General features: G+C 38.1%; 4 protein-coding genes across 4 annotated transcripts; all 4 read left to right on the plus strand.

Annotated features, from left to right (window-relative positions):
• Positions 1-450: 450 nt before the first annotated feature.
• LOC141790768 (dual specificity protein phosphatase 26-like) lies at positions 451-4,023 on the plus strand. Its single transcript, XM_074670842.1, has 3 exons — positions 451-629; positions 3,538-3,749; positions 3,830-4,023. Exons 1-3 carry the CDS (start codon positions 451-453, stop codon positions 4,021-4,023), a joined length of 585 nt encoding a protein of 194 aa, XP_074526943.1.
• A 2,099-nt stretch (positions 4,024-6,122) lies between these two features.
• Positions 6,123-8,569, plus strand: LOC141790767 (serpin A3-5-like). Its single transcript, XM_074670841.1, has 6 exons — positions 6,123-6,211; positions 6,891-7,521; positions 7,643-7,713; positions 7,815-8,008; positions 8,134-8,281; positions 8,375-8,569. Exons 2-6 carry the CDS (start codon positions 6,897-6,899, stop codon positions 8,567-8,569), a joined length of 1,233 nt encoding a protein of 410 aa, XP_074526942.1. The 5' UTR covers positions 6,123-6,211; positions 6,891-6,896.
• Positions 8,570-9,768: 1,199 nt separating this feature from the next.
• Positions 9,769-14,822, plus strand: carnmt1 (carnosine N-methyltransferase 1). Its single transcript, XM_074669371.1, has 8 exons — positions 9,769-9,950; positions 10,421-10,616; positions 10,726-10,898; positions 11,074-11,214; positions 11,437-11,615; positions 12,298-12,411; positions 13,878-13,981; positions 14,083-14,822. The coding sequence occupies exons 1-8, from the start codon at positions 9,814-9,816 to the stop codon at positions 14,278-14,280; spliced, it is 1,242 nt and encodes a 413-aa protein (XP_074525472.1). The 5' UTR covers positions 9,769-9,813; the 3' UTR covers positions 14,281-14,822.
• An 805-nt stretch (positions 14,823-15,627) lies between these two features.
• On the plus strand, positions 15,628-17,300 carry LOC141791039 (uncharacterized). The gene is made up of 2 exons (XM_074671228.1): positions 15,628-16,128; positions 16,616-17,300. The coding sequence occupies exons 1-2, from the start codon at positions 15,742-15,744 to the stop codon at positions 16,781-16,783; spliced, it is 555 nt and encodes a 184-aa protein (XP_074527329.1). The 5' UTR covers positions 15,628-15,741; the 3' UTR covers positions 16,784-17,300.
• The last annotated feature ends 1,287 nt before the right edge of the window (positions 17,301-18,587 follow it).

Genomic DNA, 18,587 nt, shown 5'->3' on the forward strand with positions numbered 1-18,587 from the left:
AATTAAAAAACTTCCGCATGGGTTAACACTCCCCATGTACATCTGCTAGCCAGCATTCAGATCTTTAAATAGACGGCTATTTTGATGCAAAAGCACAACACAGGCCACCCAGGGCTCGAGGCACACAGGCTAGATTTAATTTAGGGGTCATATGGCCTGACAACACTGAGCACACCCTGAGGGGAGTAAATCTGAGGTGAAGAAGCCTGAGACTGTTGCTCATTCAACCAGGTTCAACTCCAAGGTCCCACACAGCTGACTGGGAGCACATCTTGATACTATATTTCTACTGAGGGGTTAATTTTTGACACAGCACCCAAAGAAGAAACTGAAGTTATTATTTTTTTTGTGTGTTTCTTGATCTTTATTGACAGTTTTCTTTCTCTCTTATGGACTTTTAAAAACCCTTTGTTGCCTCAGATGTCTGTCTGATTTTTGACGGTGAAAACTATGTCGTACACATCCAAACTGCCTTCATCCTGGAACGATAAACCCCCACCACGAAAAGTCGAAATTGACCTGAGCTCACCCGGTTTAGCAGTGTTTGAGCTGGAACGCCTCTTGTTTACTGGCAAAGCCATCATCAGCCATGCAGATGAAGTCTGGCCAAGGCTCTACATCGGTGACCAGTGAGTGACTCGTTTTTTTCTTTGGATAAAAACTCAAAGTCTAATTCACTGGAATGATGCATGACCTAGTTAGGTAGTCATACTTGACAAATGTCCCTTTTTGTGACTGAGAGAGAGACAGAGAGAAATGAGACTGATCCTTTCTTACAAGTAGGTCCAAAGCCTAGACTTGAACGTGGTCCACATGTGTGAAATAGGGACAGTTCATAAATCAGATTTAAATGCCAAATGCGTCGGGGTAACTTAAGCTCTCTGAAGTTGCATTCCACATCAGGAACCTGCGTAAACTACAGCTCTGCTATTTAAGAGTTTCCACGGGTGGAGAACCTGGACCCACGCCTCAGGTCTCTGGATAAGTGCCAACATGTGCATCTGATACTGTTCTTTAAATATCAGTCAACTGCATGAAATGGGCCTAAATGCAAATAACTAACCTAGTACAACCTGAAACAAATAGGTAATTTACATTTTTATAAGTATGAAAATGTCTCCATCTAGAAACCTAGGAGTATTTTATTGGACAAAAAGCTTTTCTGTGTGGAGTTTGCATGTTCTCCCAGTGCATGTGTGGGTTCTCTCTGGGTTATTCCTCCAACAGTTCAAAAATATTCTCATCAGGTTAATTGGTAATTCTAAATTGTCCGTAGGTATGAGTGTATGTGTGTGACAAGTTGTCTGTCTATGTGTAAACCCTGTGATTGACTGGTGTGCACTACCTTTTGCCCTAAGTCAGCTGTGATAGGCAACCTGCTACCCTGAACCAAATAAGGGGTACGTAAAATGGATCGATGCATGTGTAGTAACAATTCATGTCATGTCATATCTTTTTGTAGCCCATCATACCCTACCATGCTATCACCGAATGGTATATCACGTCTATCTATCATCTATCAATTTTTCTTGTTTTTTTGGTAGGTTTCTTTTGTAAAACATGATCATGAACTACTTGTCTCCTGTTGTTTTGTATCATGGTTTATTAAGCCATAGCATTCTGTTGTGTGTTTTGTCATATCACATTGAATACAGTTGAATCATTCTGCATCAGTAACTCGTGAATTGGAATACAACTTTATTTGTCATCACAACAAGAACAACAAAATTGCACATTCCAAATTGCAAATTCTAGCCTTTTAGAAATTATTATCATATCAGCTTGTAATATACCATTTCATAAAGTATCACATTTTGTAAAATCATACTTAATCACATGAAATGGTATCATATCATATCATATCATATCATATCATATCATATCATATCATATCAAATCATATCATATCATATCATATCATATCATATCATATCATATCATATCATATCAAATCAAATAAAATATCATATCATATCATTTAATATCATGTAAAATCAAATCACATTATATTGTATCATTTCACATCATACATCATACATCATATCATATCATATCACATCATATCATATCATATCATATCATGTAAAATAAAATCATAATATATTGTATCATTTCATTTAAAATATTTTATCTTTTCATATCATATCATATCATATCATATCATATCATATCATAAAATAAGAAATATCATTTCATATATCATAAGAAATATCATATTGTATCAAGTAAAATAACATACTAAATCATATCATATAATCATATGATATGATATGATATGATATCATATCATATCATATCGTATCATTTCATATCATATCATATTATATCATATATCATTCTATATCATGTAGAATCATGTCATATTACATTATATCATTTTTTTATCATATATCATATCACATCATATATCATATATAATATCACAAGATATATCATATCAAATATAAGAAATATCATATCATATCATAATAATATCATAATGTCTTATCATATCATAGAAATGTCAAATCATATCATATTATATTGTATCATATCATATCATATATTATATCCTTTCTTATCATATCATATCATTTATTATCATTTCATATCATATCATATCAAATCGTATTATATCATATCATATCCTATCATATCATATCATATCATATCATATCATATCATTCAATATCATGTAGAATCATGTCATTATATTGTATCATTTTATATCATATATCATATCATATATCATATCATATCATATCATATCATATTATATAATATTATATCATATCATATCATTCAATATCATGTAGAATCATGTCATATTATTTTGTATCATTTTATATCATATATCATATCATATATCATATCATATCATATCATATCATATCATATCATATCATATCATATCATATCATATCATAAGAAATATCATATCATATCATATCATATCATATCATATCATATCATATCATATCATATCATATCATAATATATCATTATGTCTTATCATATCATATAATGTAAAATCATATCATATGATTTTGTATCATTTCATATAATATATTATATCCTTTCTTATCATATCATATCATATCATATCATATCATATCATATCATATCATATCATATCATATCATATCATATCATTTCATATCGTGTCATATCATATATCATATAATATCGCATCATGTCAAATATCACACCAAATTTTAGTCATATAGTAATTTGTTTAAAGGTTTGGTGTGTATTTAATCACATCATGACCATTGCTTAATTGAACTGCCAATATAATTGTTCAATGACTCTCTCTGACCAGCTGCAGTTAAGGTCATTTACTCCCTGATGTGACCAGACCAAAAATTGGTCATAGCATAAAATCAATACATTTATCACATTTATTTTAGTTTTATGGCATTTTATTCAGTTCTTAATGTATTTGTGTGTTAATTAGTGTTAGTGTTTATTTGCGAATTGATTTCAAGAATTTCATCCTATTATTTGGCACTGTACTGTATTGTACTGTCAGTGAATACGGAGTGCTGTGTTTTTCAGGCACAGTGCAGAGAACCCGGCTGATCTAGCCATGCATCGAGTGACTCACGTTCTGAATGCGGCCCACAGTAAACGAAGAGGACAGCCAGACATCTACGAGAGCATGCAAATCATCTACATGGGCATCGAGGCCCATGACTCCGTTAACTTTGACCTAAGTGTCAACTTTGAGGCTGCAGCAGATTTCATTCACAGGGCTCTGAGCAGAGGAGGTGAGGGGATGAAGAATGATGGACTTAATAGGGATTTCATTTGACTGATATTTATGTTGCCATGTTTGTCTTATTCTCAGGCATAGTGTTGGTGCACTGTCATGTTGGAGTGAGCCGCTCTGCCACCCTTGTCCTGGCTTACCTGATGCTGAAGCAGAACCTGACCCTCGTGGAGGCTATTTGTGCTGTGAAAGAAAACCGGGGCGTTATCCCTAACCGTGGCTTTCTCCGCCAGCTCATCAAACTTGACAGCCAGCTCTTTGGCCCACACTGAACCCTGATAGCACAATGGATCAGCTTTCATTGGGCCAGAGCATGAAAATATGATACAGATGGCTCAAGTATAGTCCATTATGCACTGATAGTGTTGCATGCATATTTTATTACTTTTGAAAAAAGACATTTCCATCAACTCACCCTTTTTGGACCATGATTAATTGACATAAATCAAAAATATTCATATGTGTGTATATATTGTCAGTGTGTACATGCCTAGGTAACAGATCTTTTACAATATAACAGAAACCTATTGCCTCCTATGGTGAAATATTAGCAATATGTGTCTGTAACTCTCTGTTTGTCCCATGGGTTAATACTTTGGGTTTCATTCTCTTGTTATTTAAGTGAAATACAACATGCTAAAAGTTGTGTGGTTAGTCTTTTTTTATTTTAGAGACCAATCACATGTGACTAGACTACAAAGAATAGAAAAACCCTCTCTTCGCCATTTTTGCGATAATCAAACTTTTTTAAGCTTCTCTGGGGACACCCTGTTGTGATCCATGTTGATAAATAATGTAAAACGGGATCGAATCATGTCTCATATGCCTTTAGTGGCTAATCTGAACCTGCTCCTGAGTTTGTGATTCCTAATTCCTGCAGTATATCCTCTTTTAAAGGTCTTGTGTTGAAGCGTTTTGCTCCCCGTAGCCCTGCATAGTCAATCTTAACTTGAGTTAGAGTCAGACAGATTTTCTCAGCTCATTGTGACCATCTTTCTCCACTCTGTTTGGTGACTGGTTGTTTTGTACTTTTGTCTCTGTGTGGAGTTATCCTCTCTTTCCCTCACAGAGATCTGGGTGGTTCATCTTTCACTGGCTCACTCCTGCACCTATGCATCTGCCATTCGTTACTGCAGTCACTGCCTCCACTGCCTCCACTACATAATCTCCACTTTGAGGCCATGTCCACACATAGCCGGGTATTTGGGTTAACACATATATTTATACCTTTAGGCCTGTCACACAAAACAGCAGTTTCATGTCACTAAAAATTACTTTTTCTGAAAACCCAGGCCCAAGTGAAGATTTTGGAAATCTTCAGGTTTATGGTTTTGTGTGTACGCTATTTTTGGTTTTCAAACATCACAGCTGACTTACAGGGGTTCATTGTGATTGGCTGGCACGGGTTTCATGTCTGAAAAACACTGCCAAATATGGTTTTGAAATGTTTTAAGACGCTGTTATTGATGGATTTTCCCAGTGTGTGTGGACGAAAAAGGTTTTGTAAAATTAAATGAGGGGGGTTAATCGTTTTTGACAATACCCGGCAACATGTGAACAAGGCCTGAGTCTCCACTAGTGCCAGAGTATTCCAGCTCTACCAGCGGTACTACAGCCAGCACTCTGAGTTTTTGGATACCTTGGCTTTTGTGGTTTTGCCCCTGGCTGACTTTTGCTGTCTCTTTTTTTCCAGTGCCTCCAGAAAACTCATCAGATGTCTTACCTCAGTCTCATGCCTTCAACCTGCACTTCATCTCCTATCACTCTTCACTCCTCCAACCTTGGGTTTCCACACTTCACCCTCCTTCCCCATGTCATTAAATTTATTTTTAACTTCTCATCTGCCTCCAGATTCTGCTTTTGGGTCCTAGCTCCAACACCAGTTAAAAACTATAACAGTCTATGTTTGTCATACCTAAGCACATTATCATACATTATGTAAAGATTTTTTGTATCAGACTAATCTGCCTGCTTTTAGACTGGATCAGCCTCTTTCAGATTTGTATAAACAAGATATTACAACTTAAAGGAATCCTGGAAATTTTCCCTGGTCTTCTGACAAAACATTTTGTTTCTTTAAAGAAAAAACATGTTACATTTTACTCCTCTTTTTTACAGCTGGCCTTTCGTAGTGCTTGTTTATCCTGTTTGTGGGAAGTAAGTTTAACTGGGCGAAAGACAATAATTATCATTATCATGTTTTTGTACATCCTAGCTGACGCAGATAATGGCAGCTTGGTTTTAGCGTTTGACTCTGTACAGGCTCAGGCTGATGACATGCTTTACAGTAATCATTACACAGAACAAATTCAGAGAGCAAATAAGAGGCTGAGCAAGAGGACAAACAGAGACAAAGTTCAGTTGCACAGATCAAACTTATAAAAAGGACATCTCTCTCTGTCCAGCCTCTGCTTTGCTGTCTGCAGGTGGAGATTGACGACAGGCTGCAACCAGGAGACGGTGAGTGTTCAAAAAAATGAAATGTTTATGAATGATTGAAATTTGATGGGAAAAGAAGTATGCTTGACATCTTGAGACTAAACTGCATAGATGAAAATCTGGGCATATAAGGGATGGAAGTGAAATGTGGATGACTAGAGACTTAATGCTCCTCTTAGAGGTTCAGTGATGACCTGATTTGAGTACAGAATTAAAGCCTTTGTCATTTATAACATTAAATATTTTGGACTTACCAACCAAAAATTAGTTTTTTTGAATATTGTTCTGCTACTGTTTTACCATGGCTTTTTACAGTTTAGTCCATTAAAAGTTTAATACAACATAAAGCTGTACACTGCCCACCAGGGGAAAAGATGATGCCGTGTGATACAGCAGAAATATTGAACTGCTGTTCAAATGACTTTAATCTCTCTTGTAGCAAAAAAAAAAAAAAAAAATAATAATAATAATAATAAAAATAATAATTCATACCATTCACACATGCACAAAAGTTCTCTGAATTTCTCGTTGCTGTCCAGGTCAGCTGCATGTGTGAACACAACTGATTGTATATGTTTCACTCCGACTTTATTTACACTTTTTGCAACAACCCTTAGGCTAATCACTGCATGAATATTTGCCAAAGATAACATTGTGAAAAATCAATGAGCAAAGCTGTACTTTTGAACTTGTGCCTTAGATCACCATGATGCATGCGGCCCTGAGTATCTGGATCCTATCAGCAGTGATCTGCATGGGGAGAGGTCATCACCACATAGGTCATGATGATGCAGCATCCCAAGACACCTCTGAAAGCAGCCTCTCTCTGGTGATGTCAGAAAACAAGCAGTTTGGCATCAGTCTGTACAAGAAATTAGCAGCTCACCCAAGCTCTGAAGGCAAGAACGTCTTCTTCTCTCCTTCGAGTGTGTCCATGGCGTTGGCTGCCTTGTCGGTAGGAGCACGAGGGGAGACCCACAGTCAGCTTTTCAGTGGTCTGGGTTATAACAGCTCCCTCCTGACCCAGGCAGACGTTGATCAGGCCTTTCAGGCGATTCTCGACCGATCCAACGGGACAATGAATGAAGACATCAGCGAGGGGACTGCTGTATTTGTGGACAACCACTTCAAAGCACGACCAGAGTTCCTGGAGACCTTGAGGCAGTCCTACCATGCAGAAGGGTTCAACGTTGATTTTGCCCAAAGCCAAGACAGCGCAAATACCATCAACAAGTATGTGGAAGGAAAGACCAACGGGAAAATAGACAAGCTGGTTGAAAGCATGGATCCAAGCACAGTCATGTACCTCATCAGCTACATCTACTACAAAGGTACAAAACAAACAGAGTTGATGTCTGGGTCATTGTTAGAGGGATGATTCTGAGCTCACGTTTGAGTTTATGTGTCAATTTTAGATTAAATTTCACTCTGTTTATCACTTTCATCAAACAGGAAAGTGGGCCACTCCATTTGATCCTAAGCTCACCAGAGACGATGAGTTTGCTGTGGATGAGAACACAAAGGTTTAAAGTGGTTTCAACAGTGATATTATACAGCATGAATAATTGCATTGTTCTTTAGGTCTAACTTTTCTTTTTCTTTTTGTTTTTGTTGTCATTTCCAGGTTCCAGTGCAGATGATGAATATGGAGGAAATGCTTGATACCTACCATGATCAGGCAATCAACACATCAGTGCTCCACCTGCCCTTCAACAATTCATACTCCATGCTGCTTTTGTTACCTGATGATATGGCAATGCTGGAGAATGCCATTTGCCCAGCCCATATCACCAAATGGATGAAATGGATGAAACCCAGGTGGGGAGGATGAGCATTTAACCTAGTGTTGCTCTTTTCGACTAAGAAATGTTTAAATATAAATCTTAGAAATGTTGTTGCTTCACATTAGTCACTGTATGTTTGTTTATTTGCCAATCTCTCAGGATGCATGATGTCTACGTTCCAAAGTTCTCCATCAAGTCTTCCTACTTGCTGAATGATGTGTTGAAAGAAATGGGAATGACAGCTATGTTTGGGGACAGCGCAGACCTGAGTGGCATTGCAGATGGACAAAAACTGGCAGTCTCAGAGGTGAGAACAGAGCATAGTGTGTCACTGCACAGACGTCTTCTTTACCATTGTCCATCTGTCCTTCATCTAACCGTCATCCGCTTTGTGCTATAGGTTGTGCACCAGGCTACTCTGGATGTTGATGAGGGTGGTGCAACTGCAGCAGCTGCAACAGGCATCGGCATTACCCTTCTGTCCTTGCGATTTGTTCCTGTCATGAAGTTTAACCGTCCATTTATGGTCGTCATCACTGAACGCAATTCAGAGAACATCCTTTTCATGGGAAAGATCATCAACCCAAACATCTGATAGAGTAAACACATTACTGCAGCTGCAGAATCACAAATAAAAAACTCTGGGAAACTTTTGTCCAATGGTTTCTTTACTGTTCAATGAGCAAAAAGTTTGACTGATTTGTTTGTATTTTTTAAGAATGATATTTTGATAACAGGCATCATCAACTGTTTGGTACACATTGTAAAAGCACTTATGGTTTAAAAAAAAACACACCATATAATTTGGTATATTAGGCATTTTTATTTAATTCCTTTTATTCCTTGAGTCTTATCAAGAGATGGGTACCTTTCACATTTGAAACTATACAGTACCCGGCAATTGGTTTCAGTTCCCGATGGTACCAATTTTTGGTACTTTTATGTGTGGATTTGGTGATTAATATTATTATCATTTTTTAATAATAAAATCTTAAGGTTTTCAATTTAACATATTTACATCCCAATATAAAACATGCAATGCTGTGTTTATGTCCAGCTTGGAAAATCGCCTTCTCTTCCATTTCCTCAAAGTCACAAGGATGTGTAAAGGTACCAAAACATGGTTCAGTTTGATGTTCAGTCTGAATCAGTACTCGTTACTACATACGTAATTCGGTTAGCACCCATCAAAGAACCTAACTTGGTACCCATGCCTTAATCTTATCCCAATACATAGAAGCATATATGGCCAACTCCTGAGATTACTAAGGTGGTAAAATTATAAAACACATTCAGAAAAAACTTGAATATTTGTCTCACAAAGGTTTTAAAGTATATATATATATATATATATATATATATATATATATATATATATATATATATATATATATATATATATATATATATATATATATACCTTTCTTTTCTTCTTCTTCTTCTTCTTCTTCTTCTTCTTCTTCTTCTACTTCTTCTTCTTCTTCTTCTTCTTATTATTATTATTATTATTATTATTATTATTTCCATCTGAAATTAACAACTTAAAAGGGTATAAACCGGGACATTACAATAAAATGTAATTACCTTCAAAATATCACCAGCCATGGATCATAATTGGTTTTGAAATAAAGTTCTTTATATTTTGCAAAGCTCATTCATTTGTCCTCACTTGTTTGCGTCTGATGCGTGGATACAATATGAGAAACTATCTGCACTTTAAATAATGGACCCTAGGTGGCAGCACTGTAACTTCTGTAATGTTGCTGTCCGGTGTAAATAAACTGCACGAGGAAGAGCTATGCCGTGTGCTGATTGGACAGCTCTAGATTTGCCTCAGACATGGCCGAAACAGCAGAAAAGGGACCAGAGAGGGGACAATACTTCAACAAAGAGAGGATAAGATACAGCCCCGAGGAGGAGGCCAAGTTGGAAAGACAACATTTCTGGAGAATAATCGATGCTTTCAGGTTTTACAGGTAATAACTGTGTTAAGACCTGAGATACGATGATAGCTCGTGACCGTTGATATTGAGCAACCAGCGCTTGGATTCCGAGGGAAAACCGTGAGCTGTTGTAGTTCGCCTTCATTGAAGCATTATTTTATCCTTTTAACTGCTCGGTCAGCTTGTACTTAACCAGCTTTAGGTGACATTTTTAAGCTACTTTTCTGCTACACTCATTCACAACAAAACATCCAGCACACTACATGATCGACCCTCCCTTCAACTGACAAGCTCACAGACCAAAGAAATAAACTTATCAAGGTTTTTCACTTGTGAAGCCGTCAGCAGTTGACAAACTGACTTTGTGATTCAAAAGCAACCAGAATACAATCGTGAAGACCTACAGATTCGTCTTTAAACCCATCATCTCTGACAACCGTGTGTGGACACTGCACATAAACCCCTTTTAACACTTGCTTACGCTTATGTTTTGATTTTTTCAGAGTTCATGTCGGGGAACAGGTCAAACGAGCCGAGAGGCAGTTTCTGAGCTTACCAAAGCGCCACCAGAACATACTGCCAAATGTTTTATCCAACCTGGCTCGGATCAGGCAGTGTGCCGACCACAACCAGGAGGTGCTGCAGGCCATCATTCACAACAGCCTCAACATGTTTGAGAACATTGAGTACGGGGAGGGGGTAAGTGTTTGTCTACCGCACATTTCATGTATACACACGTTTTATTCAATTTTGGTAGTAATTGATCTCAAGAATTTCAGCATTTCAGCATGCTGTGTCTTTGTTCCAGCTCCAGAAGGATCCACGAAAGATGCGCCCATCCACAACGTTTGACATGGACAAGCTTAAATCAACAATAAAGCAGTTTGTCCGAGACTGGAGTGAGGTGGGCCAGGCTGAGAGGGACTCCTGCTACCAGCCGATCATCCAAGAGATCCAAAGAGTCTTCCCAAGTGACCAATAGTAGGAAATATGTTTACTCACAATGATGCCATTACCACTGTAACACTATTCATATTTTTAACGAATACTAAGGCTGCTAACACAGAACAATCAACACCTTTCAACATTTTTGCTGTCATGACTTTTTCCATGTTTTCTATGTGATATGTGCATTTTGTTCGTTTTATTATGTCAGTGATGTGTCTAAGGTGAGTGTGCTGGTCCCTGGTGCTGGGCTCGGCCGTCTAGCCTGGGAGATTGCTCGGTTGGGTTATACCTGCCAGGGAAATGAATGGAGCTTTTTCATGCTCTTCTCTTCAAACTTTGTCCTTAATAGGTAAAGCACAAAGTGACACTGACTCCGTCTTACAAAAAACCCAGCAGCATCTTTCTCGATGTACAGAAACAAAGAATATCTCTATATGTTTTGATACACAGTACAACTAATGTTACAGCAATAACATCAGCCCACATAATTCACTTTCTGTAGTCTGGGCACAAGTATAACCACTTTCATCCATCCATAAATGTCCTTACACATTTGGACTACTTTATTCAGGTGTGAAAACGTGAACTCTCTGACCCTGTACCCCTGGATCCACCAGTTTAGCAACAACAAGAAATCCACTGACCAAACAAGACCAATCACATTCCCTGATGTCAACCCTCAGAGCTTACCACTAACTGCAGACTTTTCCATGGTGGCAGGTGACTTTGTGGAAGTGTACAATGACTCAGGTCAGTAAAAACTGTGTGGTGTGGGGTTTATGAATTGGTGTAGAGCTAAAATGTGTAACAGTCAGAGGAGTAATATGCAGAGAGGATGTCAACCTGTCAAGTCAGGGAAAAAATAGATTCAGAGTTTCTTATTGTATGTGGTAATATTGTTTTGAAATGTAGACACCAGTACTAACATTAAACACAAAAATCTTTCTTTTACATCTTTCTTGCTAATATGACTATACATCAACAGGTCATGACATTATTACCACCTGCCCAATATTGTGAAGGCCCTGTACTGATGAAAACCAGACTGCCCGGTGGAAACAGGGCTTTAGTATAAGAACCAAACTATTTCACTGGTTTGAGCACCACCAGCCTTTTTTGATGATATACAGTTTTCTTTGTTTTTTTTTTTCTTATCACAATCAACCATATTCAATAACCATTAGCTCACCAGCAATAATGCATAAGAGTAAGTAACAAATAACGTGCCGTATTAAAGATAAAATCTGACCTTATGAAAAGTGTGTTTTCCTCAGTTTATCTCAAAAGCAGCAGTTAAGATGGCCTCAAATTAAAAAAGTGTATTATTAATGTGTATATACTCAGGATTAATTTTTGATCATTGTTTTAAATGCACACCTTTGGCCTTGATTTTGAAGTCTCAGTTGTATAATATGTTTTCTGTCCATCACAGAGTCCTGGGATTGTGTGGCTACCTGCTTCTTTATTGACACTGCTCACAACGTCATTGAGTATGTGGAGACAATCTGGAAAATTCTAAAGCCGGGTGGGGTGTGGATCAACCTGGGTGAGTTGACTACTACAAATAAAGACAGTATTTATTTATTCAATTAAAAAAAAAAACTTCTAGTAGCAGAATATATCATAAATACTACTTTTTACAACAGCCACATAAACTTGCTTCAGTTCCATGGAGTTTATGTGGGTGTTGTATGATCGCATATTGGTGTAAAAACGTAATTTCTATTTCACATCTTTATTTGACCTTTAATGTGAAACACCACATGAACACGGTGGTACTTTGATAGTGCTTTGGGTGTAATTTTGCTAATCTTTTTTAAAGGGGCTGTGAGGAGTTTCTTAGTAATCTTGCAAAAGTCTTCCTTCTAGATATTTGCCTGATTGTAATCCACACATTAAAATAAGATTATAGCGCCAATATAGGTAAAGCACTATGTACCTAAGCGCTATATCGTAGCTTCTCAGTTGGGTTGGCCAGGACTTATTTATAGCACATAGGAGTCTGTATGACAACACCGTGCCAGCGGATGAAGTTTAGTAGTGAGAGGGGAGATCTGTGTTTTTCTCTGCTGAAAATAATTTCTGTGATTAATTTGTAGTGATGGTGAACACAGGAGCATAACTGTCAGATAGGAAAGGACACAAAGGCAGAAGAAAGCTAAACAGGAGAGTGATGCAGCTAAAGGCTAACACAGGGGCCAAACTGTTTGTGATGATATTCAACCCACATGCAGCAGTAATTCTGCAGTGGTCTGTTCAAACTTGAGAGTCATTCATTCATTCATTTTCTGAACAGCTTACCTTGTTCAGGGTTGCGGGTGGCTGGAACCTATCCCAGCTGACATTGGCCAAGGGGTGGGGTACACCCTGGTCTGGTCGCCAGTCAATCACAGGGCTGATACAGACAGACAACCTTTCACACACACACTCACACCTACGGACAATTTAGAGTGACCAATTAATCTGAAGAGCATGTTTTTGGACTGTGGGAGGTGGGAGTTGAAACTTGAGAGTCTATCAATAAAATGAAGAGTGAGGTTACGTTAGCTCTGCTCGGTAGATAACTGGCAGGACATAGTTAACCAGGATTTACTAACGTTACACATTAAGGACATGTCTAAGAGCACTGGGCTATCAGCTGCGCTAAATATAGATAGCTACTAATCTACATACAAACTGACAGTGTTTACTTGTTGTCACGTTAGCCCACAGATATGTCGGTGCATCAGGCTGCCAATAGCACTACATATAGATGGCTACTACAACTTGCAGTCACGTTTCAAACTGTAGCACTGTGTAACTGTACTAATAAATACCTTATCTCGATGGATTGTACCCAGTAAAAAGTTGTCTAGAACAAAGAAAATTTGTTTTGATCTGATCCCCTTGTAATTCCAAAACAAATGCACACCTAAAACATAAAACAGATCCTTTTCATAGCATCTTTAAGTGTTGTTTTTAAATGACCTCTGCAGTATTATCTAATAGTTAAACTCATCCTTATTTCTTCAGGCCCACTGTTGTACCACTTTGAGAACATGGCCAATGAGCTGTCAGTTGAACTCAGCTATGAAGACATCAGGACAGCGATTGTTAACTTTGGCTTCCACATAGAGGTGAGCCCAGAGCTTTGTTTTAATTTTTCTCTTACCCATCGTCATTAATCATGTTCTGGTGTGAAACAGCAGTTTATTATTTATTTTTGTTTTTCTTGCAGGTGGAGAGAGAGTCAGTTCAGACCACCTACACAGAGAACGAGTGCTCCATGTTGAGATACGTTTACGATTGTGTTTTCTTTGTCGCACGGAAACCAACACACCTGTACTTTAATGGCCAAGAAGAAGATGATGATCTGCAGCAGAGTTCGTCACCGGCTGCCAAGTCACCACGGCGAGATGATGATAGCCTGACGTGACAAGAGGTCTTCTGACATACATCTTAAACTCTTAGGAATACTGACTATATGAAGGTGAGACTGACAAAATGAAGAGAAAACAAACAGAAGAAGACTCTTTGTCATTTCTTATTTGTAAGAAGCATTTCATGAGCTCCCAAATATCATGTGTCTTCTTTGGATAGGCAAAAATTTCATTTCCCTGCAGTACTCAGAGGAATTAAAAGTTAACATCTCTTGACCCCTGAGTCTGGGGGGGATGTTGATATTATGTATTTTGTGTGTCATTGACAAGCAAGAAGGGTAGATATCCGTGACTTCAGCCCTGCCTGCCAGACACCCATGCTCTTAACATTTCTCACCTCCGCATGGCATTAAAATTTGCTTTTGAAATTTTATTTATTCTTTTTCCAAATATTTTGCTTATTGCTGTCTTCCTCACATTGATCAGTTGTTATACTCTAATATTGTAATCAGGACATGTATCATTGTTAAAGGAATTTATGTTTTAAAGATGATATTGACTTTTATCCATAGTTCTTGTTTCTTATACTTTAGAATAAAGCCACATTTTAAAAAAGCAATATCCTCTGAAGTTTTCTTTATTATTTTTTATTTTTTAGCTGCTATTCGATCAGATTTAGTGCTAAGTAACTTTAGGTGTTTTTTGTGTTGTTTTGGGAAATATGATTAGTTTGTCAGTTACATTAGGAACTGAGTTAAAGAGCTTAAATAAAAAACACAATCTTTGTAAAAGTATTTATTTTTTTCAAAGTGCAGAATCTGTTAAAGGTATTATCGAATTAACACAGTTGATTCCCTAAGCATGCGTGTTTTACTGTCAACAGGTGCCAACACATGGGTGAGCTGTAAGAATCACAAACTGTATACGTATAATATAAAACTGATAACTGATAAAAACTGACCCTTTGGCCCCAGCAGGTGGACTACAGTACTGGCAGGTTCAGCTCTAGTGGGAGCTTCAGAGCTTTTCCTGTCCAAGAAGAATATTTTCTGGATCTCTTTTTGGCTCTTTTCCTCTCTTTAATCAGGTCCTGACACATGCGAGAATATGTAAATACTGGTAACTGCAGCATTTAATTGAACCCCATCAATTATTTGACAAAATTTTGCATTTTTATTTTTTTTCCGTTTCAAAAATTGAATGGGTTTAAATTTTTAAGAATTTGAATTAAAGAGTTATTTTTCTTTCAAAAAAAAAAAATATTACAAGAAATCATATTTTTGGTTTTGTATCGTAGCGTTTTAACAAATTTACCACCAAAATGTGCCCGCTACCGGAAGTGCGGATGATCTGGGTGGGGCTTAGACGGCGCCGCTGTCCTCTGATTGGTTACCGAACAGCCACACAGTAACTGTACTACCGGTGCCAGACCACGCAGGACTTGGATGAACTAATGCACGTTTGTGCTTACACCTGCGTGTTCCTATGGTTCCTGTGTGTCGACAGAGTTGACAAACATGGCGAAAAGACGTGCAGAAGACAGTCTTCTGCTCGACTCTCCCTCTAAGAAATGCTGCCGCTCGCTATCCAATGTGGACATGCAGCTTGGAGGCATGCCTCCCTCCGGGGGCGTGAGTCCACCGTCTCTGGTGGCTTTATTGGGCAGTCGCTGCAGAAAGAGGACGCACTATCTCGAGGACCTGGAGAAACAAGAAGATGAGTTAGCTACATATCTCAAACCAACACGTTGTGATGCCAGGAAGCACGCAGCTCATATTTCGACGGTGCAGACTTCTGGAAGTTTCCAGGTACGACACAACTCCTCCACGATCACGAGCTCGAGAAAACGGGCTCGAGAGGACTGCACGAGCCCAGAGTCTGCTTCCCCTAAAAACACGGATAAAGTAAGTAGTGTTGTAGGATGAAATGCGTTTGATATTCACAATTTTCATCTTGAGTGGTCACTGTAATTTGAGCAATTGTCCACTAGATGTCACCATCTACCCATAGGCCAGCTGTGTATTGTCTGGAAAAAAACCCAGCAAATTTCACTACTGGCTCACTGTTTTACTGTTAAACTAGATCTCACCTTGGAATGCCTATGTTGTGTATAAAGAACCAAAATTAAGCAAGAATTAAAATGAAACAACATCAATTTGTGATCATTTAGGTAAACAGTAGATTAATAGGGTTCACTGATACGTTTAAAAATGACAGCTATCAATATGAAAGTGATCATATTTGGAAAAAAAAATGCTATAGTGTAGCCATGCAGCCTTGTATTGATGTCCAGGAAATTTGACACATTTTGTTTGTGTTGTATTTTAACATTGACTGTATGCCAGGTAATAATGTAACTAAAATAACATGAATCTGTCTCAACACTTTCAGACTGATGGAGACACCAATGTGGAAGACTGCACCTACAACTCGTTCCAGTATTGGAGAGTCCCTTTACCTGAACTAGACCTTTCCCTGCTTGAAGATACTAGCAGCATTGCTCAGACACCAAACAAATCAAAAGTCAAAGACCTCTCTTTCGATTATATGGAAACCTGAAGATGATAGGTGCAGTGACTCTGTATCACTCTTTTCTGAATATCAGAATACAAAATGTGATGCTTTCCTGCAGATCACATTAGAAGAACATTGGGGCTGCTTAAATACTTCAAGGTGAGATGAAATAACCTGATGTCACCATGTCAGGGTGATGTAGGCTGTAGAAAGGGAGCCTCATGCTGGTGTAAGCTTTTAGTGACCAATGTGAGGCAACACTGATGTCTGTGTTGCAACAGCACCGATCCTTTAGTAGAGAAAGAAAATGAGTGGAGACACATTTTTAAATCTCTGAGGAATGAGTTTCACATGAATAGTTACATTACAGATATTATCATTATTATTAATGTTACATATTGATTTAAGAAACCAGACAAAAGCTGGATTAGAAGTTAACACATCGAATCCTAAGTTCTTGGTGCACTGCTGGATATAACTCATTCCAAATACATTGTTTATTAGTTTTAGATGATGTGAAAATTATGTTGTTGTTGTTTTTTTTTCATTTTAATATAAGAAACCTTTTTGTGGCAGCACTTGTACATACTTTCCTGTTACTGGTCAGGGCTGTTTGTCACAGCCAGATGTTTCCATTGTAAAGGACAGTTTATGGTATCTTTTAGTGGTTTATGCTTGCTTGATTTTGATTTTTTTTTATACCTAAATTGCCTAAATTGATGTTTTTAAGCAGTGCATTTGTGGCAGTGCGTTTGATAAACAGTTGCCAAAGTGTATAGAAGACATATCTTAAAATCTTTGTCACACAATGTTTCAGAATCAGAATAAAAAAATGTTGTCCATGCACCAGACTTCTGTTATTGCAGTTGCACATAAGTAGAAACAAACACTATTCAGAAACAGTAGCCCACCCATTGACTGCCCATGAAAGACATTACAGCTGACTTACTGTCATGTTTGCTGTATATGTACTTGGTATTTCCAGCAGTTGCCTTTAATGTCTGACTGCCTGTGTCAAGTATAGAGGCTTATCAAGTATAGAGGTTTAAGGTAGAGTGCCCCCTTATTTTTTTGTGTGTTTTTGTGGACCTAATTACTGTGTCACCGTGTGTCTCTTCCGCGGATATGAACCAGGCTGGAGGACGTAGCAGCGCCTCCATCAGCATGAGTTTACAGCTCAGGAGGAGGATCAGTCCAGTATGTGTGTTTGAAGGAGGGGGTCATGAACTCCTCAAGGCTGCTTTGATTGAAAGGCTCTCCCTGCCCTTTGGACCTGGAATGACTGACTAGCTGATAAAGGGCAGTCCAGGAGGAATGATGAGGCGGTGGGGTTTGTATCAGCATACATGTAAACTTAAACACACTGCACGTTGTTAACCGACCGCCACAAACATGGTGAGTACCGTCAAATCTAATTGAACCTAAAGAAACATTGAAAGGGCAACACGCAAGTTTATTCAAAGGTATGAGTTTATTACAATTAATCCTCATAGCTGCATTTAGCATAGCGTTAGCAAAGTTTCGATGTGTTTCCATCAGTGGCTAACTTTGCATTCAAGTGGTCCTCAGATGCTCGGAGTTGCGGAGATGGGGCGGTCATTTAATCCAAGGAAAAGACATATACTATCGCGTATGTTATAATTTGGAGGAACGTTCACTCAGAAAAAGTATGTACAAGTAAATTCGTTCATTTTCATGAATCAGGTTACACCCCTCCGAATCCACAGCTGTCGCGACTTTGTGGTGCCTTTATGTAATCTTTTCCATCTGAGAACTCCTTTTTCCGATTTTTCCTATGTCAAGTGAACGCAGACTAATTTACCTTGTCAAAGTGTTGGGAGCTTAAATT

This window comes from Halichoeres trimaculatus, unplaced genomic scaffold, assembly GCF_033239565.1.
Source record: "Halichoeres trimaculatus isolate MK-OKI-2021-1 unplaced genomic scaffold, fHalTri1.1 fHalTri1_scaffold_5, whole genome shotgun sequence".
Lineage (NCBI taxonomy): Eukaryota > Metazoa > Chordata > Actinopteri > Labriformes > Labridae > Halichoeres > Halichoeres trimaculatus.

Excerpts from the sequence above, each read along its gene's own strand:
- carnmt1 (XM_074669371.1), top strand. The coding sequence starts at position 9,814 with ATGGCCGAAACAGCAGAAAAGGGACCAGAGAGGGGACAATACTTCAAC. Across the intron at positions 9,951-10,420 it reads GATGCTTTCAGGTTTTACAG|AGTTCATGTCGGGGAACAGG; the intron begins GTAATAACTGTG and ends TGATTTTTTCAG. Across the intron at positions 13,982-14,082 it reads ACTTTGGCTTCCACATAGAG|GTGGAGAGAGAGTCAGTTCA; the intron begins GTGAGCCCAGAG and ends TTTTTCTTGCAG.
- LOC141791039 (XM_074671228.1), top strand. The coding sequence starts at position 15,742 with ATGGCGAAAAGACGTGCAGAAGACAGTCTTCTGCTCGACTCTCCCTCT. Across the intron at positions 16,129-16,615 it reads CCCCTAAAAACACGGATAAA|ACTGATGGAGACACCAATGT; the intron begins GTAAGTAGTGTT and ends CAACACTTTCAG.
- LOC141790768 (XM_074670842.1), top strand. The coding sequence starts at position 451 with ATGTCGTACACATCCAAACTGCCTTCATCCTGGAACGATAAACCCCCA. Across the intron at positions 630-3,537 it reads AGGCTCTACATCGGTGACCA|GCACAGTGCAGAGAACCCGG; the intron begins GTGAGTGACTCG and ends TGTGTTTTTCAG. Across the intron at positions 3,750-3,829 it reads CAGGGCTCTGAGCAGAGGAG|GCATAGTGTTGGTGCACTGT; the intron begins GTGAGGGGATGA and ends TCTTATTCTCAG.
- LOC141790767 (XM_074670841.1), top strand. The coding sequence starts at position 6,897 with ATGATGCATGCGGCCCTGAGTATCTGGATCCTATCAGCAGTGATCTGC. Across the intron at positions 7,522-7,642 it reads CAGCTACATCTACTACAAAG|GAAAGTGGGCCACTCCATTT; the intron begins GTACAAAACAAA and ends TTCATCAAACAG. Across the intron at positions 7,714-7,814 it reads CTGTGGATGAGAACACAAAG|GTTCCAGTGCAGATGATGAA; the intron begins GTTTAAAGTGGT and ends TGTCATTTCCAG.